Raw genomic sequence first — 26,103 nt, 5'->3', positions numbered from 1 at the left:
TCAGCTCTGACTCTGTGACACTATCATCTTATAAGGCAGAATTGGGCCTTATGTTGAGGGTTGCGAGGACCCGGTTTCTGAGAATCCTGGCTCACCCCCACAGCCCCAAGGAACTTCAGAGTCAGACTTTTGTCTAGGCTTTGTCTTATGCCAAGGGGGACACTTGTTCTCTCCTACCAAAACCCAAGAGCTCTTACCTCAAGTAGGACAATCAGCAGAGAGTCTGACAACCACAGGACCCTGGGTTTGGATGGACTTTAGAGGTTATGAAATCCAAGACATTCACCTGCCAGAGGGGGAAACTGAGGCCCCCTGCAGGGGACACTGACTGGCTCAAGGTCATGCGGGGAAAACCAACATTCAAGCCCAGGCTCTGCATTTTCAAACCCACTCCCATTTGCTGTCCCTTGTTGTCCCTTTATTATCAAGGGGCTTAAATAAAAAACAGCCGCTAAAAGCTAACCCTGTGGAGAAGGATGCTTGCTTGAAGGGTTCTCTAGGAACCTCTGAAACCAAGATAAACATGGAGTTTCCTGCTTGGGGTCATTGTCTTTCCTCTTTGGGGGAAGGGAGAGAAGACGCACAGTTTGGCTTCACAGCCACAAACCCCAAAGGATGTCAGGCTTGTTCCCAGGATCCCAAGGGCTCTTATGGAGCTGCTGACCCAGGCAGCTGGTGCAACATCAGAAAGAGATGGGACCTTTTCACGGGAACTCCAGCAAAAACCTGCACATGTCTATCTCTCCATTAGAATGTGAGCTCCCTGAGAACAGGGAGCACCCGCCAGTTCTTTTTACATCCTCAGTGCTGAGCCCAGCATTCTGTTGGAGTAAATGCTCAATGAATGCTTTTTCCTTTCCCTGATGCCACCACTTTGCTCCCTGCACTGGGGCACACTTGGAAGAGGTCAGGAGGTCCTGTTGTTGTTCAGTCATTGCAGGTGTGTCTGACTCTTCAGGACCCTATTTGGGGTTTTCTTGGCAAAGATGCTGGAGCAGTTTGTTGTTTTCTTCTTCAGCTCACTTTACAGATGAGGAAACTGAGGCAAACTGGGTGAAGTGACTTGCCCAAGGTCACATAGCTAGGAAGTGCCTGAGGCTGAATTTGAACTAGGATCTTCCTGACTCTAGGTCCAGCATTCAGTGCACTGCACCATCTTGTTGCCAGAACTGCTGCGTGCTCCATTAGAGCAGCCAGAGAGCCTGGGCTGATGTCTTACCCAGAAAGGGGCTGGCCCAGGGTCCTGGGTGGCTCCACCTGAAGGCTACCTGCTCTCTATAGCAGGTTCTGCCGAGTGTGCCTGGAAACGTGCTGGGATGCTGCCCGCCGAGGGCCGTCTAGCAGGGGAGGGGAGGAGGCAGAGAGGGGTGGAGATTAGCCTCAGGAGAGGGGACACTCCCGTGGATGAAGTCCAGGACCACTGAGGCTGGGAGCTGAAGAGCCCAGGTTCTAGGGTGATGGGGTTTGGCAGGGAGGTGCCTTGGCATTTGATGGAGGCACCTCTGCTCTCCACCATCAACTTGAATTTTAGGGCAACGAACCTCTGCTCTTGCTCTCATGGGTGGTGAAGTGTGAAGGTGGCTGGGTTCCGCAGCCCTGGGTCCAATCCTGGCCCTGACCTTTGGGATCCTGGGTCTAGAGCCGGGCATCAAATCCAACCCCTCACTTTACAGAAGGTCATATGGGCAGACTGTCAGAGGCAAGATCTGAACCCAGGCCTCTTCCGCTTGGGTTCTCTGGAAGACTGAAGACAAACCACTTCTTTCTGGTCCCAGTTTCCTTCTCTGCGACCTGTTTGGGTTGGGGGGAGGGAACCCAACAACTCCTAAGCTTCCTTCACTCCGGATTGCTGACAACCCCTCCCCTTCCCCTGAGAATGTGCTGGACACACAAATGAGCTGGGCCTCCGGGCGTGTGCAACAGTGAGCCCAGCCTGAACTGAGCTGTGTTCCAGCAGCAGCACTGATGCCCAGGAAGCCAGCCAACGACTTTCCCTTCAGGCTCCCGTGATCATGAGCGGCAGTGTGGTGTAGTGGGTAGAGAGCTGACCCGGGAGCCTGGAGAACCTCCGACCCGGCCTGGCTGTGTGACCTTGGGTGAATCACTAGGCAGCCCTCTGAGACGTGCCAAGAAGAGGTTGCCCTGCGCCGTGAAGGGTGTTCCCTTATGGAGTCCTGTGCAGTAACGAGGTCACAGTCAGCTCCTGTCTACGGCATCAGATCAGAACCCGGGGGCCAGAAGGGACCCTTGGGGGCCAGTCCAGATGCCTCCTTTCCCCCACGGGAGGAAGCTGAGGCTTCCAGGCTTGGAAGGAGCTCTGCTCCAGCTGCTTCCCTGGGACTCTTCATACAATTAGGGCGATTGGATGGATGGAGCCTGGCTTCAAAGCCACTTTTCCCGAGGGAATTCCAAACTGTGCCTCGACGTGTCCTCACCACTGCGCAATCCTGGTAACGTGGCCGCCGCTGCCCAGGTGGGTCCCTGCCTTTAAGCAGCCAGCGGCTGGTCTCCATGGGCTTCGGTGCCGCGGCTCCACCAGGGAAATGAGCCGGTCCCCTGCCCCCCAGACAGCTGGCCGCACACTCCCCAGGCGTCGGGGCCACCTAATGTGTTTTCCTGCAGCTCCGGGACATGTTCACATTGATCACACAGAAAATGGGGAGGGCTTGTGGGAGGCTGATTACTATTGCGCAGCTGTGGCATCTGGAGACTGGGGCTTTCCCAGCAATCCCCAGCTTCCTTGTAGGCTCAGCTCCCCGGCTCCTGCACAGAGCCCTTCCTGATTCCCCCCCCCCCCCATTTGCAATTGTCCTGGAGCTGCTTCTCTCTGTGGTTGGTGGAATGCGAGTTCCGAGGACAGGGCCCTTTCATCTCCACACCAAGCCCAGGGGCCAGCTCTTAAGGGGCATTTCAAAGGGGCTCCCTCACAGCTGTGAGAACATGGATGAGGGGACAAACTGGTGACGCTGCCTGGTGCCCCTCACTGAAGACAAGTGCAATGGTCAGGGAGGGCCAGTGCTTGGGAATGGGCAGCAAGGTGCTTCATCTACCGCACAGAATCCTCCAAAGGAAATAGCGGCCGGCCGCCAGAGCCTGGGTAAAGCTGGTATTTCTACAACCTAGGAGCTCCAAGGGGCCCTGGAGACATCTAGTCGCACCCCCTCCTTTCACAAGTGAAGAAACTGAGGCCTAGAGAAATAAGGTGATTTGCCCAAGGAAAGTCACGCAGGGAATCTTTGCCCAAAGTGGAATTCGAATCCGGGTCCTCTGCTTCCAGAGCCAGGGCTCTTTGCACTGTGCTATTTCCCCACTTGCTGGTCTCAGGGGAAGTCCAGGTCCAATCTGTCTTCCACATGACTGCCCCCCAGTTCCTGGGCCCAGCTCTCAGACCTCCCCTCCAAGGCCGAACATGCTCCATGGCCTGGTTTTGTGCCCCCGATCATCTGGGCCCTCACCAGCTGGTCAATGTCCTTCCTCAAGGGCGGCCCTTAGGCTTGGCTAAAATGTTCCAGAGGTGATCTGGGCAGGGCAGAGGGCTGCAGGCCCATTCACTTTCTCCTCTTGCCTCTCCTCCATTCGGATCATTCTACTCCAGTATTAAAGTTTAAAGCTTCACAAGCTTTTGTGGTTGGCATGCCACTGATAACTGAAATGGAGCTTGTGACGCCCTGGGCTCCCAAGATCCTTTTCATGTGAACTACTTTCTGGCCAGGTCTCCTCCATTTTGTATTTGCGAGGTTGATTTCTTGGACCCATATCCAAGGTTTGACATTTACTGACATCGCTCTGATGTTTCGCCTTGTTAGACTTGGCCCAAGGCTCTGCTCACTGAGTCTATTTGGGTCCCGATTCCTCATTCCAAAATGTGGGCTCCCCTTCCTAGCTTCTGACATCTCCTAATTTGAGGGGGCCACGGTCTGTGCTTTCACCCACCAACACATTCAGCATACATGGGCCCATGGCAGATCCTCAGGGTATTCAGCTAGAGACTTCTCTCCCCCAAGCATCCTCCCATTAATCACTGTGGTCAGCTCATGTCTCTCAGTCCGGTCGCCCAGGATGTGAGAGACCTCATTAGATACCACACCATTCACCCTCATCTCAGAGTGCACGGCCCTCCCTTGAGTGGTCTATGTACAGGCCCTCACCTCCAGCCACCAACCTCTGTCAGAAGGAGGCACCTTGCCTGGCCTGCTCTACCCTATGACTGTTGTGTGGAACGGCAAGCACACTTCTCGGTGGCCACATGCAGAGCTGGCCAGATACCTTGTCTCCGCCGGCAGTTCAGTTTCCTGAAGCAGGTGCCCTCAACAAGACGATTCAGACGCTGCTGTTTGATCAGCTCTAAAATTTCAGGCTGGATCTTCTCCTTCAGTTCCCTGTTAAAAGCCAATAGAAAACAAAACAAATGTAAGGGTGTGAGGGTCACGAAGGTCAATGCTCATCCCATTCCCCCTGCCCTCAAGTCAGCTGCCCCAGGTTCTAGGTATTTTGTGGGTCAGAATGCTTTCCAAATCAGAGTTCGTGAGCCCCCACCGATGTGTCTTACTTTCGCTAGTCAGCCATAGGATCCACAATACATTAAAAAAAAAAATCAACACCCACAAACCTACAACATTTTAATTAAACATCAAGTTAAAGTAATTATAAAACATTCTTTCCCTATTCCAAACCCCCAAATCCAAAGCATATGTAGATCAAGAAACAAAGTTTGGTTAGACTTGTAATTTTGGCAACTGATTCAGGGTTTAGCCACTTAAGACAGAAAGGATAAACTTGATGTCTCTCTCTGTGCATCCCCTCTGGGTTTGTAGGACCATCAGGCTGAATCTACCCAACTGCAGACCCTGAAGCCAGCTCACATTTCTGAAACACCTACAACTTCTGTTCATTTTTCCCTTCCCAAAGTTCCTTGGAAAATAGTCACTTTACTCCCCCCCAGTAACATGTGTATGAACACCCCCCAACACCCACTATTTCCCTCCCCCAATGGTGTTCCAAAGAAGTTTAAAGCTGCACAGATACTTTTAGGACATCCTGTACAAGTCTTTGTAAGAACATTTCTCCATCTAGATGTGCCAACTTATGTATTGTTACTGTGTTTTTCTCTAGAAGGTAAAATATGAGATTGCATATGTTAATCAGGCCAAAAATGTATAGCTATCTGCCCCCGGATCACCAGTATGAATTTAAATAGCCCTTTACAATTGGCCAAGTACATAATGATTGACCCTGGCCAGTAGGTGCTATTATTAATTTCTATTTTACAGAGAGGAAACTGAGGCAGACAGAGGTTATGTGACTGTCAAGTCATACAGATTGAGGCCCCATTTGAACTCAGGTCTTCCGGACTCCAAGCCCAGTGCTCTGTGCACTGTGGTGCCACCTAGCTGTGAACATGAGTCCCATTCAAACACAATGTTACTTTTTCTTTAGTAACAAGATCCCATTCTGTGCCTCAGTTTGCTGAACTTTAAAATGGGAACATCAATGCCTCTGGAGAGCCCACGCCATAGGACTAGGAGGGAATGAAGAAGTGAATTCAAATGATGGTGATGGCATAAGAAATGACAAGCAGGATGACTTCAGAAAGGCCTGCAGAGACTTGGATAAACTGATGTGTGGTGAAGTGAGCAGAACCAGGAGAACGTTGTGCACAGAGACAGCAATAGTGATGGATGCAGAACTTTGAGTGACTTGACTCTTCTCAGCAATACAAGGATCCAAGACCATCCCAAAGGACTAATGATAAGCCGACCATCCACCTCCAAAGAACTGATATTAATGGAACACAGACTCAAGCTTGCTGTTTTTCACTTTCTTTCATTTTTCTTTTATTCAAGTTTTATTATACAAAATCACTAATATGGTCACGTTTTACATAATCACATACATATAACCTATATCTGCTTGCTGCCTCAGGGGACGGGGAGGGGAGGGAGACAAGGAGGGATAAAAGTTGGAACCCCAAACTATAAATAAAAATGTTTATTACTTAAAAAAAAGAAGTGAATTTAATTTGCCAACACATTTTCAGTTAATGTAATGCAATGCCTCAGTACTTTAATAGTTCTATAACCTCATCATTGTGGGTTTCCTTCCACCAGTACAGATAGCAGCCCATCTATCTTTTCCTAAATTCTCCAGAAGTTCTAGCCAACAAGAGGCCCAGCTCGGGGCCTTTTAGTAACTCATGGCTCAGGGGCAGCTAGATGGTGTAATGGATAGAGCACCAGTCCTGCAGTCAGAAGGACCTGAGTTCAAATCTGGCCTCAGACACTTAACACTTAACTAGCTGTGTGACCCTGGGCAAGTCACTTAACCCCAATTGCCTTACCAAAACCAAAACCAAAACCAAAACCAAAAAACTCATGGCTCCCAGTACCGTGCTCAGGCCATCTGGCCGACGGCCCCTAACTCTAGTTCATGACAGGCCTAACTAGTTTTGTTACTAGAAAAAAAAATGGTGAAAATGAAAAATGTAATCCCCTTTTCTCCAAATAAAGCAGATTACATTTTAACACGTAAATGTGCTATAATTGTACTGCCAAAGACATTTCAAAATTCTCCACTATGGAGTCACCTGAATCAGCTCTTTAGAAACAGTGCTATTCAGTAAGGCTTGACTTTGGCTACTTGAGAGCAGGAAGCTCTTCCTTCTTTGCATTTGCTTCCCTAAAGCCTGACATGGTGCCTGGGGCATGGTAGGTGCTTAATGATTTAAATTCAGACTTGATGAAACAGCTTCTTTGAACAGCAAAAAAATAAAACTGTAAAATCAAAGCTCCTGTGGCCCCTTCTCTGATCATGCGTGTCCCTGAGGATTTCTCATTAAGACATATTGTTTTTATTCCACTTCAGGACACATTCTGTTTTCACAGCTTAACACCCTACTCAGTTCTGAATGTGACCCTTCACTTTGGCCAAGCTCTCGATGGCTGACAGTGGGATCCGAGCTCCAGCAGGTCCCATGAGGCTGAAGGACTGTCAGGTTCCACTGGGCCTGGCCACAGGCTTGTCCCCTAGAGGTCAGCCTAGTCCAGCCTGGGCAGGCTCGGCTCCAGGAACAGCAACTCGTGAGGACCACCAGAGGCTAAGTCACACTCAGTGTTGAGGGCACCATGAACATCACCGCCCCAGGAATCTAGGCTGACTCTGCATGCTGACCCCCTGCCACTGTTTCCTCACTAGCAAAGGTGACCCATTGGTAGGGGCCTTCCATGAACTAGACCTTCCACACGCTTGGTCGTGTGCAGGTTGTCTCCCCCCAGAACGTGAGCTCCTCCAGGCCAGTGAATGTTCTAGCTTTTTTTTCTATCCTCAGCACTTAGCACAGTGCCTGGAACTTTTTTGTCTTTGTCACTTTTCAGTTGTGTTGGACTCTTCATGACCCCATTTGGGGTTTTCTTGGCAGAGATATTGGAGTGGTTTGCCATCTCCTTCTCCAGGTCATTTGACAGATGAGGAAACTGAGGCAAATGGGGAAAAGTAACTTGCCCAGGGTTACAGTGCTGGAAAATGTCTAAGGCCAGATTTGAACTCACAAAGATGAATCTTTCTGACTCCAGGCCTGGTGCCCTATCCACTGTGTCACCTGGCTGCCTCCAGAATATGGTAAGTGCTGACTAAATCCTCAATGACTGATAGCAGTTGATGGAACTAACCTTGTGCCACCTGAATGTGCTAAGCTTCCCGGGGCACATTCGACCCTGGGCTGACATTTATGTACAAGAACACAGTGTGTGCTCTGGGAGTCCATTGGTGTGCTCCTGCTGATGCCTCCCAACTAGGGAGTGGCATGTGGAAATGCAGCTGCCATCTCTGGCTTGCTCCCTTGGGGATGTGAAGGCCCCTCAGGGTTTCATCTCAGGCTCCCCCATCACAGAAACTATTTATTAACTTCTTTTCTGTTGGGGAAAATGGACTCACCAAATTGGCAGCTTCTACCAGCATTGACGCTAGCTGGGGAGTGGTGAGTGCCCTCATGCCCAGCAGTAAATCACCAGGAATAATTAGAGGTCATTGCAGTGGGGAGGAAAGGAAGACCTGAGTATGGGAGAAAAATAATCATGCCAAGAGAGTGGGGAGATGCCCGTCTCCTGTGGGGAGGGTGTGTCGGCCTCTAGTTTGTACTGACGATCCTCTCTTCATCAAAACGGATCAGTACTTAGGACAGTGCCTGGCACACAGTAAGTGCTTAGTAGATGTTCTCCTCCCTCTCTGTCTGTCAGTCTGACCATCTAGCCATTGTTCTGCCTCTCTGTCGTGGGTGACACAGATGAATGAAGGGGCAGAAGCTAATGAGATACCATAAGCCAGGACAACCACTTCCTAGGAGTCACGGTTTTTAACGATTTCTTTTTGATGTTAGCACTTAAGAGGTATTCACTGCTGCTTTTGGTTTTGGTTTGCTTTTTTTTTTTAAAGAGTTGGAAAGATCCTTTAAAAAATCATTTGGTCCAATTTCCTTATTTTATAGCTGAGGAAAATAAATCCCAGAGAGAGGAACTGATTGGGCTGGGGGTCATCTTCTCCATTCCCCTCATTTTATAGATGAGGTAACCAAGGTCCATTGCCGAGGTGAATTGATTCATCTAGGGTCCTGCCAGCATTCTGTAGGAGTTCGAGGGTCACAATCCAGCAGACTGGTTTCAGATGCAGTGTTCCTTCCATGGGAGAGAAGAGGTCCACAGAGCCCTTGTGCTGACCTCATTGTTGAATGCCTGTGAAACCTGGACATTCGGCCAGCGCCTGCTAGGAAATGGAATTGCTTCCATCTGAATGGTTTCAGGAAGATTCTGAAGATCACCCGGCAGGATGAGGGACCAGACACTGAGGTCCCTTTTTGAGCTGAGCTGCCAAGCATTCACACTCTGCTGCAGAGAACAACTCTGATGGGCTTGGCCACATTGTTCTAATGCCAAACACACATTTGCCTAAAAGACTATTTTATGGAGAACTCACACAAGGTAAGCGCTCGGTCAGAAGAACCGATACAAGGACACTTTCAAGGTCTCTCTGAAGAACTTTAGAATCCATCATAAGATCCAGGAGACACTGGCACAGGACCACCCAGCCTGGCGGGCCAGCATCAGGGGAAGCATTGTGTGCTATGAACAGAATTGCAGCAGCTCAAGAGAAATGTGAGATGCACAAATGTTCATGTGGACTGTTTGTGGCCGACCTGTGGTAGAGCCTCCTTAGCTTGTATTGGTCTGCTCAGCCAATCAGACACACTGAGCCTTGACCCCAGAATAGGGTCATTCTGGTCCTCTTTGAGCAGAAAGAACAACAGCCATACCATGCTGGCCAACCTGGCCTTAACATCTAGGTCTTCAGACCCCCCACAAGATGTCGTCGCTACATTATCTTTTACATCCAGGTTACCCAGTAGGGTTTGTCTTCTTGAAAGGAAGATTGTCCACTGAGCAGACTGCTCCAAGGACCACCACCTTTGCATTCATATGACTCAAAAGGACTCTAGAAGGCAATCAGGCAATAATGGAAATGGATGAGAATGTCCATTCTAAAATAGAAAGGTAGAAAGCTCAAAGTGTGCAGACCTCGAGACCAGGCTAGGTACAGGTGTGGGGCTGGGCTCCACCTAAGGCTCTAAGAACAAACCATTTCCAAGGATGAAGCCAAAGCCATGGGTTGGGAATGACCATGTGGATGACTTAGTGTGCTCTGCTCCCTGGCTGTTTCTTCCATTCGCTCATTAACCTGACCATTAAAAATGTGCAGCACTGACCAACTGGCCACCCTACCTAGGTCTGTCTGTTTGCCTTCAAAACAAGACAGCAATGATTTCCAAATGCTGTTTTATTAGCCCTGCTTCTTCTGCCCATTAACATCTTAATTGAGTGTCGGATGCCCTTCCCTTACTCATGAAAACTCCCAAAGTGGAAAATAATAATTAATGGGACTGCTTTGAGAAAAATAATCAAAGACTGAGAAATAGAGCAAAAGTCTTCCTTTTCCCCCAGACCTGTTGGAAACTTCCTCCCAACAGCATCTGCTCACTCTTTGATCCTTCAAGCAACAAGGCCAATTCCTTTACAATGGACAGCTCCCAGCACTTGGTACAGTGCCCAGCACATAGTAGGTGCTTAATAAATGCTTATTAACGGAATGCTTGACTTTGAGGAGAATGAACTATTGGTCAGAGGTTTTGCAGGACAGAACCAGAACCATTCTGGGGTGGTCCTTGTCATTTGTTAAGCAGGGGATTTTGTCTCCACATTCTAACACTCAAACACGTCTCCCATCCATTTTTTCTTTCTTTCTTTTGGAGGGGCGTGTGTGTGTGTGCATATGTGTGTATGTGTGGTGTATATGTGTGTTTATGTGTGGTGTATATGTGTGTTTAGTATGTATGTGTGTGTGTGTGTGGTCATCAGCTCCATCACAGAGACAGCCCGGGGGAGGGGAGAGAGTCAGGGCCATGCCAGCTCAGGCTCCCCTCCTGCAGCTTCTTCTGCCACATGAGTCATCATCTGCCCTTGGAAGGGTCCTTTCTCACTAGAAGAAATTTCCCAGGATGGGAGTTCTTCACCGACAACTCCTAGAGCGTTCACACAACCCTCTCCATCATGCTGTGAGGCTGTTTGCCTTGAGGAGGAGGATGGTGCCCAGCCGCCCACAGGTCCTGGATAAGTGTTTCTTGAGAGAGTGAGTGAGTGAGAGTGAAGAATGAATGAATGAATGAATGAATGAATGAATGAACAAATGAACAAATGAACAAGGAGCACCTTTAACTGTGAAACGTGAAGCCAAACTTTCTCTTGTCCTCCATTTTTGTAATAAGCCTTCACTTTAGGCTTCTCTGCCTGAAGGATTTTCACAGGGAGCCTGGCAGGGCCCGAGGAATGAACGGGGCCTCAGAAGCACTGACTAGTGTCAGAGCTGGAAGGGGGGTGGGAAAGCCGCAGGGTGAAACTGAGGCGAGGCGCTGCTGAGCAAGAGCAGCAGGGCAGACACAAGGGTCACTGCATGGCCTGGAACAAAGTCCTGCCTGTAGAGTGACTGAAAGTCACTTGGGTCAGACTCAGATGTGATCTTTAAACCTGCCTTCTGGTTTTAAGCATTAGTCACAGGACAAGGATAACGACAACAATAGTCCCAACTACGTGCCACACACTGTAGTAAAGGCTTTACAAATATCTCCTTACAGCCTTGGGAGGTAGGTGGTACCATCACCCCATTTTATAGCTGAGGAAACTGAGGCAGACTGAGGTAAAGTGACCTGCCCAGGTCTGAGGTGGGATTGGAAATGGAATCTTCCTGACTCTGCAGCACGGAGGATGATAAAATCACCTCCAATGTACAGAGCAGCTCACACATAGGCTGTCAAGAAGAACACTAACTTCTGAGTCAGGCCTTGGGTTCAAATCCTGCCTTGGCCACTTACTTCCTGGAGGACTATGGGTAAATTGCCTCTTTGCTCATGGCCTCAGTACCCTCATCTGTGAGATGGCAGAGGGTGGTGAAGATGCTCCCTAAGGGCCCGATGAGTTCTAAGTCCTGAATCCTATGATTATGCCATTCAGGTAAGTCACTTAACCCTGGGGTCCTCAGGGTCCTCTTCTGTCGAATGAAGCCAGGCCTGACCCCCTACTGAGCTCCCTGCCAGCCTAGCTCTGGGCTCCTGGGGCCCACCCTTCAGTACTCATGGTCCTGGGGGCCACAGCCTCCTACAGCAGAGGAGAGACTCGTAAGGGCACTAACACGGAGCCGATGAGGCCTGGAGCCCACCTCCAGAAATCCGTAAGTACAGGGGTCTCGGGGAGTGGCCTCTCCTGCCCTCATCTCCTTATCTCTCTTCAGTCAGGCCTCCTGAGATCCGGAGGGATTCACTTAATCCATAGCCTTCCCATTCTTTTACCTGCATGTTGAGGCCTAAGAAAATGAATCAGGCCCCCAGGTGAGCCATCAGACAGGTGAGGTGGGCCCGCCCAGTCTTGGGAGTCTGAGGCAGCCCACTCAGGACACCGCTCATGCCTGGGCGTTCAGGGCATTTGGACCTCGGGACAGAAGCAGTAAGGCAGGTGTTTCAGTGGGCATCCAGAGGGCTGTTACCGGAAGGGATTTGGCTGTCTGGGTGTGTGAACATCTGCCTGGTGGCTGAGAATCCCTCAGAGAAGATGCTTCTCTACCAGCCAGAGAGGAACAGGTGGCAATGGGGTGGGGAGGGCAGAGCCTCCTCCTCTAGCCCTTCTGAACAGAGTGGCCCAGCATGACTGGAGCCCTCCGGGGGCTTCTCTGTGCCCGTCTGTGGCAAAAGGCACCAAACAGAAGACAATTTCACAGAGAAAAAATAAAACGCACTGGAAGAGCTTGGGGAAGGTCAAACTGAGAGAGGGATCAGCAAAAGCTGTGTGAGCTCTAAACACCTGGGTGATCCTCTGAGGCGGGTGTGCCCTCCTGGGGGGGAGGGGAAGGGGAAGCATAAGTTGTCCAGGGATCCCAAGGTTTACAAGACACTTTACCCACAACAAACCTCAGGAGGAGGGAGGGAATGCAGTGATTCTCATTTCTATGTTACTTATGGAGACACGGAGGCCAGCCCAGGGTCAGCCAGCTGGGAGGGGCTGGGGACTCTCCATCCATGCCCTCATCCAGGGCCAGGCTGGCCTCCGCAGCCTTACAATTGTACAGTACACAATGCACACACATACACACAGAGGATCACACATTGCACACATGAACACACCCATATACATGCAGGATCACACATTGCACACATGAACACACCCATATACACGCAGGATCACGCATGTGCATACAGGCACACATCCATGTACACACAGAGGTCTGCATGTATCCATGTACACAGAGGATCACGCATTGCACACATGAACACACCCATATACACGCAGGATCATGCATGTGCATACATGCACACACATACACACAGAGGTCTGCATGTATCCATGTACACAGAGGATCACGCATTGCACACATGAACACACCCATATACACGCAGGATCATGCATGTGCATACATGCGCACATCCATGTACACACAGGACCACACGTGTGCGTGCACCCACATACATGCAGGGTCACACATCCACATACATGCATGATCACACATGTGCACACATGCACACCCCAGGTAGCCCTCGGAGAGCCCCTTGGCTGCTGTGCTCAGGATGCTGGCAGAGGTGCGGGCGCCAGCCTTGGGGAGGGCAGCAGGGGCGGCGGGAAGCACTCACAAGATCGGCCGAGACTGGAAATCCTCCTGGTTCATCCTCTCTGATTGGCGGATCTTCAGGATTTCCGTGTAGCTCAGGTTCTGCAGTTTGCTCTTGAACTGGTCCAGGGAGCTAGGCTTGGTTGTGAGGGCCCTCATGACCTGCTCCTTCACCACCTGCATTACCTGGGGGTCAGAGGGCAACAGTTATTCATGGGCCATTGGCAGCCCCCTGGCCCACAGTGCCCAGCTACCTGCAGAGGGGCTCAGGCGTCCCCCAACGCAGCTCAGGGCTGAAGGGAAGAGGGTTTGACGAGTAAGCCCAAGGCGGGAGGGCAGGGGTCCCTCCCCACAGGCCCTGCACACAGAAGATGGGAGGACAAGGGCCGGGAAGCCGAGGCACCCATCTTTCCCAATTAACTGTCATCTCTGGGCCTGTGACTCACACTAATGGAGGCTCACCCGTGGGCACGCACGCCACTCTGGACATATATGACCACACACACACACACACACACACGCGCGCGCGCGCGCACCCAAAGAGGCTCATCAGTTCAGAGCCCCATGGGGCCATCCTAGACATGGCATCCAGCCCAGACAAGGAGGAGAATCTGTGACACGTCAGCCAAAAGGCCTAGATTTGGAGTCAGAGGTCCCGAGTTCAAATCCTGATTCTACCTCCACAAGTCACTTCATCTTGGGGCCTCAGTTTCTTCTGTGTAACATGAGGAAGTAGGACTAGACCCTTCTTCACTCGAGGGAATCACTTCATAACCCAAATCCTTCCCGTTCTTTTGCTCGCCAATTTAGGCCAAATAAAATGAAACTATTCCCTCTCCCCCAACCCAATCTTGGGATTCTGAAGCCACCCAGGACACCCTCACTATGGGTGTTCAGGGCATTTGGATTGAAGGACAGAAGCAACAAGGCAGCTGTTGCAGTCGGCATCCGGAAGGCCATCATCCGGAAAGGATTCAGCTGTCTCTGGATGTGTGAACATCTGTCTGTGGCTGAGAATCCCTCCCATGCGGCACTTCATCTCCAAGGCCCATGCGTTTGAGCCTCCTGCGCCCCATGTCTGGGGTTCAATATTCTGCACGTGGACAGTCAGGGCTAAACTGGGAGAAAATAAGGGGAAAGGCAGAGCTTTGAGGCACTGGGGGGTGCTGGTTGTTCTGGGGATGCTGCCCTCCTCTACTAGCCTGGGGAGGAAGGGGGCGCCTTCGCCTTTCCAATGACACTGGTAACTCTGCAGAAGCCGATGGTGAAGGGCTCTCACCGTCACATACCTGACACTCCTGCCTCATGAAACTCTGGAAGAGGCCAATCCACAAGCATTTATGAAGCACTTACTGTGTGCCAGGTACAGTGCTAAGAGTACTCTGTACAGGGGGCAGCTAGGTGGCTCAGTGGATAAAGCACCAGCCCTGAATTCAGGAGGACCTGAGTTCAAATCCAACCTCAGACACTTGACACTTACTAGCTGTGTGACCCTGGACAAGTCACTTAACCCCAATTGCCCCACCAAAAAAAAAAAAGGGTGCTCTGTACCCACGTATGTCAGGCACTGGAGCTACACAGAAGGAAGCATCCCTGCTTCCAAAGAGCTCACGCCCAGTTCAAATTGCTTCCAAGACCTCTAAGCACCGCCCTTGTCACTGATGGGCTATGACTGCTAAGGTCCTACCCTAGCTAGACCCGCGTGCTCATTGTCTCCTTCTCAGCCCCAGGGCTGAGTTCAGTGCCTGGATTAAGGAAGCTGCTTAAAGAAGGTTTGTTGGGCTAAAGTTCTGAGGATGAGGAGGAAACTGAGTCGGGGCAATCGGGGACTTGCCCAGGGTGGTCCTGCAGGATAGCAGCTGGGCTCCCTGCCGCCCAAGCCAGTGCTTTCTCCAGGAACTGGGGGGCCTTGGCCAAAGCAGCCCGACCTGGCGGGCGAGAAGGCAGCAGATGTTTCCCCGGTCCCATCCTCCCTGGTGACCCCAACCCCACGCTTCTAGGGAAGGCTGAGAGAGGATGTTTGTATTTCTCTGGAAGGCAAGGGGCTGGGGTTCAGCCTTGCTCAGAAATCAGGAGACGGACCCAATGCAAAATGGGGTTGAGCATCCTTGCATCTTCCCCACCCCCTCCAATAACGCAGTTCACAGCCGAATAATACCTGATCCGACACCTGTCTCTGGCCTCCCATGAGTCACTATTGCACAAACACTGCTGTTAGCTGTACTACAAAAGGGGAGGGGCATGAATTTCAGGCCCCATGGGGAGGGCCCTGAGCTGGGGAGGGGACAAAATGGCTGTATGGGTCACAAGGTCTGGGTCCCCGCATCTTGGCGCCCATCCACAGTGGTTTCAAGACGGTTCTAATTGAAGATGGGAAGGCTTTGTTGCTGCAATTAAAACCAGGAATCTCACAGACACCAGTCTTAATTCTGACCTTTTGGTGCAACATTTAGAGACCTTTCAGTGACTGTTTGCAAAACAGCCCGGGCTGTGCTCAAAGACAGTGTGCTGTACATGGGTCTCCACTGGCATTAAGAGGCAGGGATGCCAATGTGCCCTCAGCCCTGTCAAGAACTAGCACAATTGCACTTTCAGAGCCTATCCAGTCCAGGGCGTCTCCATCTCCTTGGTGCTACGCCCCCCTCCCCGGGGGGCCATCAGGTGGGTGCCACGGACCCCTTCTTCAGCCACAATTTGTAATGCAGAGGGTGACAAAGGAAGCCACTGATATGGAATGATGGTTAATGACGTATTAACAGAACCCTCCCCCCACCACGCAGACCCCAGAGGAAGAGCCCCTGATTTAGAACCTGTGCACTGGGCTAGGCTGGCCAGGCCGCATGGCCCCTGCCCATGAGATGCTTGTGGTCTAGTTGGAACATTACTTTTGGCTTCCTGGAAGAATGACTTAAAGTTGGGGCGGGGAGATCCCAGGACAAAAGACACTATCTTGGTCCCAATTCTCAGTGTGGATGCAAACACTTTGCACACATCCTTCATCTGAGCCTCACCCCAGGGCTGTGAGAGAGGTGTTACTATCCCATTTTACAGATGAGCCAGAGGGAAGAAAGGGGACTTCCTGACAGCCAGACAGCTGGTAAGTACCAGAGGGAGGGTTTGAGCCCGGGGAACTCTCAAGTCCAAGGTTAGCAGACTTTCCTCTATGCCCCAAGTGTGGCCACTGGCCAGCCGTGGGATTCCTCCTCCACTCACTTCTCTGACCTTCATTTTGTTTGGTTTTCCCCAACAAAACTCACCCCTAGGGACAAGCCCTGGTCCTCTGAGTAGCTACTAATCGGTGGTACCAAGAAACTTTGGGATTCTCCTGTGGAAGCGCCACTTGGGGAATGCCTCACGCGTGGGACGCTGGCAGGGAAAGGTTTTCCAGACAATTGAAAGGAACCCCTTTAAGCAACAACATATTTTAAAGTAAGTCTTCCCGGGAGACTTCCCTTCGGAGAGGGGATTCACTATGTGAATCCTGATTATGGTTTCCTTTGATACCTCACAGGGGAATGCTGGGGACTCCAAAAGCTTTGCCAGTGATCCATTCTCTGCAGTCCCCACCCAGCCAGAACACCTGGAGTACATATTGGGATGTCTCTGTGCCTGTCGTCCACCCATGAACCCCGGAGGAGCCGAGCTCCCACGGAAGCACCCATAGACCCCTGATGCCTTGAAGGCTTGTTCTGTCCACAAGACTGATGTGAAACAGTCCAGATCTCATCATCAGGCAGCCACATGCTACATACCACTCTTGAACCATAGTCCATCTTAGGAAACTGAGGCACTGGGACCTGACATCAGACCTCTCATCTGCTCATCCCAGGTGGGCTTCTGTGGTGATGAAAGACAGGCAGTCCCCGATCTAGGCAGGGCAGAGATTGGGATGCTCTCAGATATCTCAGGGTGTGCCTGGGAGATAGCCCCTGTCCTCAGGGACACCTGCCCTGGGGGCATTTCCTTGGGGAATCCAGGGGCAAATTGAGCAGCAAAGGGCCAATGCAGCTTCCCAAACTCAGAGCCTGGCTCATGAGCCTCCCCGCAAGCTCCTCCCAAAGCTGCCTGGTCTATATATAGACAACTCTAACCACTGGGTCTCAACTGACCTCTTCCTGGCCTTCTCTCTGTTGCTCCCAGTTCTGCCCTTCAGGGCCAAGCAGAACAAAACTAACCTACGCATCACTGCCCTTCAGATGCCTCAGTGCTACCACTGTGTCTCCTGTCACCCCCCACACTTAATCTTCTCTTTACCAAATTTACCACCTCCTGGTCTTTGCTTAATCATGAGATCATATGCATAGAGTTAAGAGGAAGGCAGTGAGGCAGCCTGGGCTTGGAGTCAGGAGGACCTGAGTTCAAATCCAGCCACAGACATTTACTAGCTGTGTGGCTCTGGGCAAGGTACTGTACCTTTGTCAGCTTCCATTTCCTCCAGTAAAAATGGGGATGATAATAGCACCGACCTTGAAGGGTGGTTGTGAAAAAGAAATCTTTGCAGACCTTCAAGTGCTGTACAGACTGGGCCGTGATCAGGGCCAACGCTACCTGTTGGGTCTAGACGAAGGACCTTTTCAGGACCCCACAGGTCTCCATTGTCCACAAGACTTTCTGTAGTGCTTTGCTACAGTGACAGTGCAGAGACTTTTGGGGACGATGTAGACAGACGAACCCACCATCACTATGCTCAGAGGGCACACAGTGGGTGAATGGGGGAGGGGGAGTAGGGGGCACCACACTGGCAAAGCCGGCAGAAGGTGCAGAAGCCCTCCCGCTGTCCCCTTTTGGAAGCCCTCCCATACCCTGGGGCTCTCGAAGCTTTGCATCCCTACCCTCTTTCCACAGGAGCCCACAGCCAGGGGGTCCTTTTCTACCTGATCAGGTCCATGCTCAGTGACCCAGTTGTTGGGAGGGCAGCAGGCTGCAGGCAGCTTCTACATTGGCATCTGGTTCCCTGGATGACAGTCAGAGGTCAACACTGTCTGGTACCCTCTAGAAAAGCAAATCCTGCCACCATGGCAGGAAGCCAGGACGAGTCTCCCAGGCATGCTCAGCAGATGCCCATGTCAAAGGTCAGGGAGCAGGGAGGAAGGGAACCTTGTGCTGGCTGGAAAGGCGACTTATTGAAAAAATTGATGATGACGATAATATTGCAATAATAAAAAAATAATAATAACAATAATAATAATACCACCTAGGGAGACTCTATTAAGCTGATTACGAACATGGTCCACCAAACTGCTGAACAAAACCTGGCTCGTGTGGCCGGCAGATATGATTCCCCCAAGCCTTGAAGGAGCTTTGGAAACAACAAATCGGCCAGGGAGGGTGGCCAGGCTGGCCCAGTAACGAGCTCTCTGGGTGTGTTCTGAACACGTGACAGGGAATTTCATTCACAGGCATGGCGGGAGCAGCTGTCTTTCAGACACCTATAATCATACCTTTTAACTTAAGGAGGAAGTCACTTTTACACTAGGGGAAAAGAAAGAGAGCCCTCCAATGGGGGCCTCGGGGGTGTGGAGAGGGCATCCTTCCTTCTCGCCTTAGCGCAGGGAATGGATCAGAGCTAGTGACAAGAGAAGGGCACAGAGCGCTGTCTTCTCCCGGCATCCTGCCTTTGGGGGGAGCAGGACCAGGAAGGCGGTGAGGGGCTTCCGTGGAGTGACAACTCTTCCCTTGCTAATTAAAAAGGAGCCAAATTAACTCAATCACCTCAACACACTGGCTGGGAGTAAATGGAAGACGACGGATGGTCGGCTGAGCGTTAAGTTATTTTCACCGATGTCTGCCAGAGCCCGCCTCCAGCAAAGTCAGTTAGTGGGTGGCATTTTACCCGTAGCTTCAGATAAACAAAATGTCTCTTTAAGTCAGCCAGGACACGCGGCCGTGGGGAGCGGAGGGGGAGGGGGAAGCCAGGCAATCGTGTTTTCGTGCAAAGGTTTTCAGCAAGAAGGAGCTGGGAATTGTTGGTGCAAGGCCGAAGAGAAATGGCTCATCTAGATAGCCACGATGGCCAGACTTTTCCATAGGAATAAAGGATCCCTTTTCTATGCCTCCTTAGGGTTTGTAGAACCTTCCATGAGATAAGCAGCGTAAGCATGATCAGCTCTATGGTGCTACTGAGGAAACAGAGCCTCCAATCACTTGGCCAGCATGGTCTGGGGTGGGGAGGTGGGGTGTCTCCCCATTCCAAATATAAGCTCCATTCATTAGGCCACGATGCCTTTTTCCTCTCAACAGCTTCCTTTGGACTTTATGGTCTTTGGCCATAACCTTTTGGGTAAGGAGGGTGGGAGACATGATCTTAGATTTAAGGATAGTGCCTTAAAGGCCTCACCTCTTGGAAACTTCCTAGGACCATAGGGGAAGGACTTCAGTCTCTGTCTGAGCTCCAGGGCCCATGTGAATCTACTCCAGTCACTGTTTCAATGGGGTTAGTGCTTTCAGGATGGCAAGAAATGTCACAAACAGCATGCCCTTGCCTTTCCTTGGCCTCCTTCTAAGAGAAGGGCATTTCAGTTCCACAATGATCAGCTCTGGAAAGTTTTTCCCCAGTCACACATCTTAGTGACATAAACAAAGACACACCCATGCATTTTTGGTGGAGCTGCAAAATGGTCCTACTATTCTAGTGGCTGATTGGCAGTCATGGGATCGAAGTCACCAAATGATCCCTGCCCTGAATGCCAGAAATCCCACTGGTGGGTCCCAAAGAGGCCAAAACAGAGAAAAACTTCCTACTGGCAATTTTTGCAGTAAAAAAAAACAAACTGAAAACAAAGCAAAGACAACAAAGAAACCTAGGAAGACTTGCATGAGCTGATGCATTATGAAATAAACCAAACCATAACAATGAAGCTGAAAAAAAAGATTAAACCAAGCCGAACACTCTGTGTCACTGTTACAACAAAATGTTTACTAGGTTGGGGAGAGGAGTGGGATGTCTGGAAATGATTGATATAAAAGGCACCAACAAAATGTTAATTAAAAAAATAAAGTAACACTTTTAACTCACATTGATATCAGAAAGGCAGTCTGGGATGTTGGATAGAGAGCCGGCCTCAGAGTTAGGAAGATCTGAGTTCAAATCCTGTTCCAGTTAGTTAGTCGTCATGTAACTATGGGCACAAGTCATTTAAGCTGTCACATCCTCAGTAGCCTCAGGGAGGCTAAGAACACCAACCTCCCAGGGCTGTTGAGAGGACCAAATGAGACTGCATGCCAAGCCTTAAAGCTATAGTTATTGTTATTATAGTTATTATATTATTATTATTAGCCAAGAAGGTGCTTGCCTGCATTGGTGGAGAGATTTCCCATATGTGGGAGTTCCCTGTATCAGATCTATTTCCTATTCTTATTGTTATGGGCCTGGGTACCTCATTTGAATGGCCCTGGGTATCCCAGAAGTTTTGTGGGGTAAATCAAAAGAACCTTCTCCTTGAGAAACTAAACCAAAGGACAGACACACCTAAAGAGATAAGCGGCACAGGATCAGGACTGAGTTAACTCCAGGAACACCACCCTTCATTCCAGTCTCCCCCACCCCTGGGGAGATAAGATTAAGTGTGGCTGCTGCCTTTGTGGCATGAGGAGGGGAGAGAGAGGGCTTGAGAGATCCACAGCCACCCCTCACCCAACTCCCCCAGTCACCGCCAGTGGGGGACGGTCCTCCCCCAACAAGGAAACTTTCCACAGTCAGTCACCTCATTGGACCACCATCGGGTCTCTATAAAAGTACCTGCCTGTCTCCTGCTAGAGGAGATTGGTATCTCAGAGCCACACCTCTGTGCCATGCCTTCTCCCCATGAGAAGTCCAAGGATGTCTCTCTTGGTTTCCTTTCCCTAGCATCTGAGTAAACTATTATTTTATTCTAATTGGAGTTGTGTGCAAAAGGGTGTCATTCTTTAAAGAGGGATTCCTAAGAACCCCGACCCCAAACCCCCATCTATTTCCCCATAACACTTGTCCCATATTAACACAGTCAAAATGACCAAAACACACCCCAAGATTCAGGGGCTCCTCGGCGCTGTTCTCTGGTAAGGGGGTGGGGCAGGAAAAAGGAGAAGTGTGGTTGGATGATTCGCACACATTGCCAGCTACAGGCAGCAAAGATCAACAGCTCTTTGGGGTCCCTTCTCTCCTTGCCTCACTCTTTCAGCATTAAAGGCAGAGAAATGGCAACACGCTGGGCAGAAGAGAGTGAAAGGTCCTCAATCAAGAGCCTCTGAAGCACTGGCCAGGGCGCTGAGCACAAGCCCTGCCAGCTGAGAAGGGCTCATAAAGAACTGGGCAATTCTACCCCACTCACCTTCCTGGGGGCAGATTTTGGAGGAGAGAGCTCCAAATGCCCCTTACAGATCAGCTGAGTAATAGCCATTCATTTGGGGGTGGGGTGGGGGTCACAGCATTTCTGCTGCAGGGACAAACTACCTCTGCACTAGCCGCGACTTTGGATGCCACGGGAGGCTACTTCCAAGGGTCCCTATGGGGAGGCTGGGGGGGGCCTTGGGATACAGTCTACAAGCAGGATGCCAATATCCCCTCTGGCTTGCTCCAAATGACAACCTCTTTCCTCTAATGTTCCAATTTCAATCTTCCTGGTACACCCCTGTCTGAGAGGGGCACAGAGGATGGTTGGTGAGGTCTGCTGAGCCATGGGCTCTGCGGGTACCCTGCATGTTCTGTGCCTGATAACCCACAAGGCTTCATGATCATCTCTGGGAAAGGCGCTTAGCCAAGAAATATGTCTAAACAATCTCACTTTTTTCTACGTGAGTCAGAAGAACAAAGGGGTATTTTAAAATGACACATGCATTGATGGCATCACAAGGCCCCATTATTGTTGGGAAAAGTTAAAAAAAACCCACATCCGTATTGGTAGGAAGATTAATGCCAAATCTATTGTTGCAAATCAGCTCAAGGACTAAGTGTAGAAACACTTCCCAGTTACTCTGATGTGATGCGCCACCATTGTGGGGGGTGTGTGTGTGTGTGTGAGAGAGAGAGAGAGAGAGAGAGAGAGCGTGTGTCAGTGGCAGTTTCTTAAGAACCATGCCAGGGCTGTGCAATCTCTCATGCCCAGCAGGAGAGGTGTCTCATCAAGGGCCAGATGTGAACAGAGAAGCTCAGCACTGGGAGGTGGCCGGGAAGCGCCAGGACTTCGGATCACAGCATATCTTGCAGACTGTCTGCTGTGGAAAGCAAGGCAGCACTGTCCCTAGGTCAGGGCAGAAGGGCTCACTGAAGTGAAATCAGGACACTCATAGAGCAGCGGATAACATGGGAGGTTTTTACTCCTCACTTAGGGTTAGAGTTGGGAGAAGCGCAGGAAGACTCACGTGAACTGATACAAAATGATGCAAAACAAAGTAAACAGAACCAGGAAAATTCTCTCTCTCTTGTGTGTGTGTAGATGTATATATCAATAATGGAAAAAGGGAAAAATGAATACCAGATAATTATAATGAGATCAAAATAGGTCCTAAAGTAGAAGAGAAAATTCCCCTGCTTCCCTTCTTGGTGGGGGGTGGTGGGGGCACTATATTGGTCACTTTTGTTAAATTTTCTTTTTTCTTTTTTTCTTTCCTTACAGGGAGAGACTTCTGGGGGTGGAGAGGAGAGAACATATTTGGAAATGAAGGTGATGGAAAAACAAAAAAATAATAATTTGTCTTGAAAGGAGAACCATGTTTGTAGGCGCAAAGAAAATAATGAATTTTGAGGTGAATAATTGCTTGGTTCTCTCTGCCAGCTGTTTTGCTTACTGCCTCTGTGACCCTAGCATAGTGGATAGAACATTAGTCTTGGAATCAGGAAGACTCATTTTTCTGGGTTCAAATCCAACCTTAGATACCTTCCTAGCTGTATGGCCCAGCACATATTTCCTCTGTGCTTTTAGGGACACTTCTCAGTTCATGTTGTCTGCTAAGATTTTTCATGGACCTGCCACTGCCCCTAGTGACCCCTGTGGACATCTACAGGCTATCAGTAAGCACCAGATGGGAGTCAGGTCTTAGGGGAGGGCTGCTCATGGTGGGTACAATTCTTTTCTTTGCCATGAATTCTGTTTATTTTCCTGACCTGTAACTAAGCCTGTTGCTTCTTGTGACCCATGTGCTTGTAAGAGGAGTTGGTGACAGCCCATTAGGTGGTGTCAGAAAAGAACCTCCACCCCAAGGATTATCTAATGCTGGATGTTCATTTAGAGATGAAAACCTTTCAGCCTGGAGCAAAATCACTTTGGGGGGGGGGCAGGAAGCCAAGAGATCAAGCACATACCTCTCCAGAGACACCTCAGCATTGAACCCAGAGATTTTTTCCCAGAGGTTTTTTCCCAGCAAAGCATGCTGGAGAAGCAACTTTCCAAATGGAGGGCATGACTTGGTGGCTGGACCAGCAGCTAAGGAGCTGCCCGGGCTGGGTATTAGGAGTGCTCAGAAGCTGTTCCAAAGTAGAGGACTGTGGTCCTGGCCCCCATGACCTCTTTCCTCTAAGCAGTAAGATGCAGCATGTCTAGAGCCAGAAAAAACACATCCTAGGATTTTAAAGGGGCAGCGAGGTGGTGCAGTGGATAGAGTGCCTGGTCTGGAGTCAGGAAGACTCATCTTCCAGAGTTCAAATCTGGCTGCACACACTTACTAGCTGTGTGACCCTGGGCAAGCCACTTCACCCTGTTTGCCTCAGTTTTCTCATCCGTAAAATGAGTTGGGGCAGCTAGGTGTCACAGTGGATAGAGCACCAGCCCTGGATTCAGGAGTACCTGAGTTCAAATCTGACCTCAGACACTTGACACTTACTAGCTGTGTGACCCTGGGCAAGTCACTTAACCTTCTCATTGCTCCCCACACACAAAAAAATGACTGAACAGCAAAAGGGGTTGAAAATGCCCCCTGCCCCCACTAGGCTTCCTCCTGGCTGGCACTGGGACAATTTCCTCCTGGCTAATTCAGTTTCCCTGGAGGCCCTGAAGATGCCTTTTCTTTCTCATTGCATTGTTCATTGGTATCCTTTAAAAATGACCTGGGGTGGGGCAGGGGAGAAGGGGAGTGGTGGCCTCAGCCTCCCTCCCCATCTAGGAGACAAAGCTGAGTGATGGGTGACAGGTAGCAAAGACAGCTCAGAGAATGGGCCTCTCTTATAGCTTCCCTGGAAAATGGAGACTTCTTGAAGAATCTACATAAAATGCTGATGGATAGCCAAACTGACTCACCAGAGAGCCATTTCCTAACCCGATGGCCCTTGCTGCCGGTTCCCTAAAGTACTCATTATGTGATGGGCGGAGCTTGGGGATCTCAGGAGAACGTTCCTTGGGAAGCTGGTCCATGTGGGCAGCACTCACCACTGCCAAGGACTGTCCAGAAAGCCTCCAAGGGGAGTCTGGCAGCTGGGCTCTACCCCTGGGGCCAAGACAGCCAAAGAAACTCCAAGAAGAAAGCTGCAGACTTCGTTGGGGAGTGGGAGCAAGGTTTCCATCTTGGACTGCCCTGAGAAGTCAGGATGAGGGAGGTGAGAGGCCCATATCCCCTGCTCTTGTCGCACCTCATCTGGAGCCCGAGTAGCTCTGGGCCATGCAGGCATGCAGGAATCAATGGAAGGAAATGGGCATGCTTAGCCTGGAAAAGAACAGGCTCCAGATGGACGTGGGCACTGGTTTTGGTCTGTGTGGTCCAGAGGGCAGAACCAGGAACAGCGGATGCCCTGGGCAGGTTTTAGGTAAAAGTCAAGAATAACTTCCTTGTGGTGAGAGGTTTTCCTAAGAGGAAAGGTCTGCTTTGGGACCGAGTGAGTCCCCTGTCATCAGGCATCCTCAGTGAGTCGGGGGTCTCTCAAGGGAATTGTTGCTCTGGTTCAGGTAAGACTTGCGGGCCTGTGAGGTTCCTGCCAATGCTAAGGTCTGCGACTCTGACACTTAGAATTTCCTTCCCCTTTTGTCTTGAACACTGAATTTTACTCCTAGCTCTATTCTTCACCAGCTGTGTGACCTTGAGCAAATGACATTATCTCTCTGAGCTTGATTCTCCCCATCCATCAAATGTTTTAAATTACATTTTTCTTTCTCTTAACAAGATTTTTCTCTCTCCCTCCTATTGTCCCCTTACCCCCTGCCCTTGTTAAAAGAGAAAAACAACAGTATAACCCAAGTAACAGATCTGGACAGTCGAGCAAACCAAATCCCCACCTTGGCCATGTCCAAAAATGTGTCTCCCCCTGTACATCTAGTCTATCACCTCTCTGTCGGGGTGGGTGGCCTTCTTCCTCACCAGGCCTCTGGAATCAAGGCATTGCATTGATTGGTGTTACTAGGTCTCACCTAAATGGTCCCTGGGGGTCCACTCAGCTCTCAGATTGCCTGCCCACACTAGAATGGTTCGATAAACCAGGAAGGAAACACAATTTCCAATCAGTTAATCTGAAAACTGCTCATTGGGTAATGTGGGCCACATGGTCCATGGGGGCAGAGAGGGGAGGCCAACCAATGGGACTTTCCTTTGGTGATAAAAGAATCTCTACAACCCTTTCTTGGGTCTTTAAGACACCGAGCAAAACAGTTCACTGGCCTGCTGAGCATCTCTTTTTGTGTGTCCACTGACACGTCCTTCCTCTGTCTTCCCCTGGAAGGAGCACAGGCAGCTGTGAAGTGCTTGGATTCGGTGTCATTCAGTAGAGAAAAGGTAAAAATAAAACTGCTTAGATTGGTGAGGCCCCTCCTGCATCTGCTCTCCGGCTCACCTTTCTGGTTCTGTTAATGGTCCAAGATCTGGCTTTTAGCAGTATTTTGATAATCATATTTCAGGATCCTTTCTGGCATCCAGAAGAGTCACCAGGAGCCCAGGGGATGAGCATCTGCAGAACTCAGAAGTCCGTTTATTTCCTCCTGTCTGTGGCCCAGCCCCGAGGGTCCACGGTTT

At 50.3% G+C, this 26,103-nt stretch overlaps 1 protein-coding gene across 8 annotated transcripts in view; it reads right to left on the bottom strand.

Annotated features, from left to right (window-relative positions):
- Positions 1–26,103, bottom strand: part of ELMO1 (engulfment and cell motility 1) — a 376,252-nt gene that overhangs the window by 23,033 nt on the left and 327,116 nt on the right. For all 8 annotated transcript variants that reach the window (XM_043975135.1, XM_043975136.1, XM_043975137.1 and 5 more), the window contains 2 exons: positions 13,217–13,380; positions 4,267–4,379 (listed from right to left, as the gene is read on the bottom strand). In XM_043975135.1, the coding sequence (XP_043831070.1) occupies positions 4,267–4,379; positions 13,217–13,380 (277 nt within the window). The remainder of the gene's footprint in view (positions 1–4,266; positions 4,380–13,216; positions 13,381–26,103) is intronic.

This window comes from Dromiciops gliroides, chromosome 1, assembly GCF_019393635.1.
Source record: "Dromiciops gliroides isolate mDroGli1 chromosome 1, mDroGli1.pri, whole genome shotgun sequence".
NCBI lineage: Eukaryota > Metazoa > Chordata > Mammalia > Microbiotheria > Microbiotheriidae > Dromiciops > Dromiciops gliroides.
The sequence above is the reverse complement of the archived record's forward strand: the minus strand, read 5'-3'. Positions and strand labels throughout refer to the sequence as shown.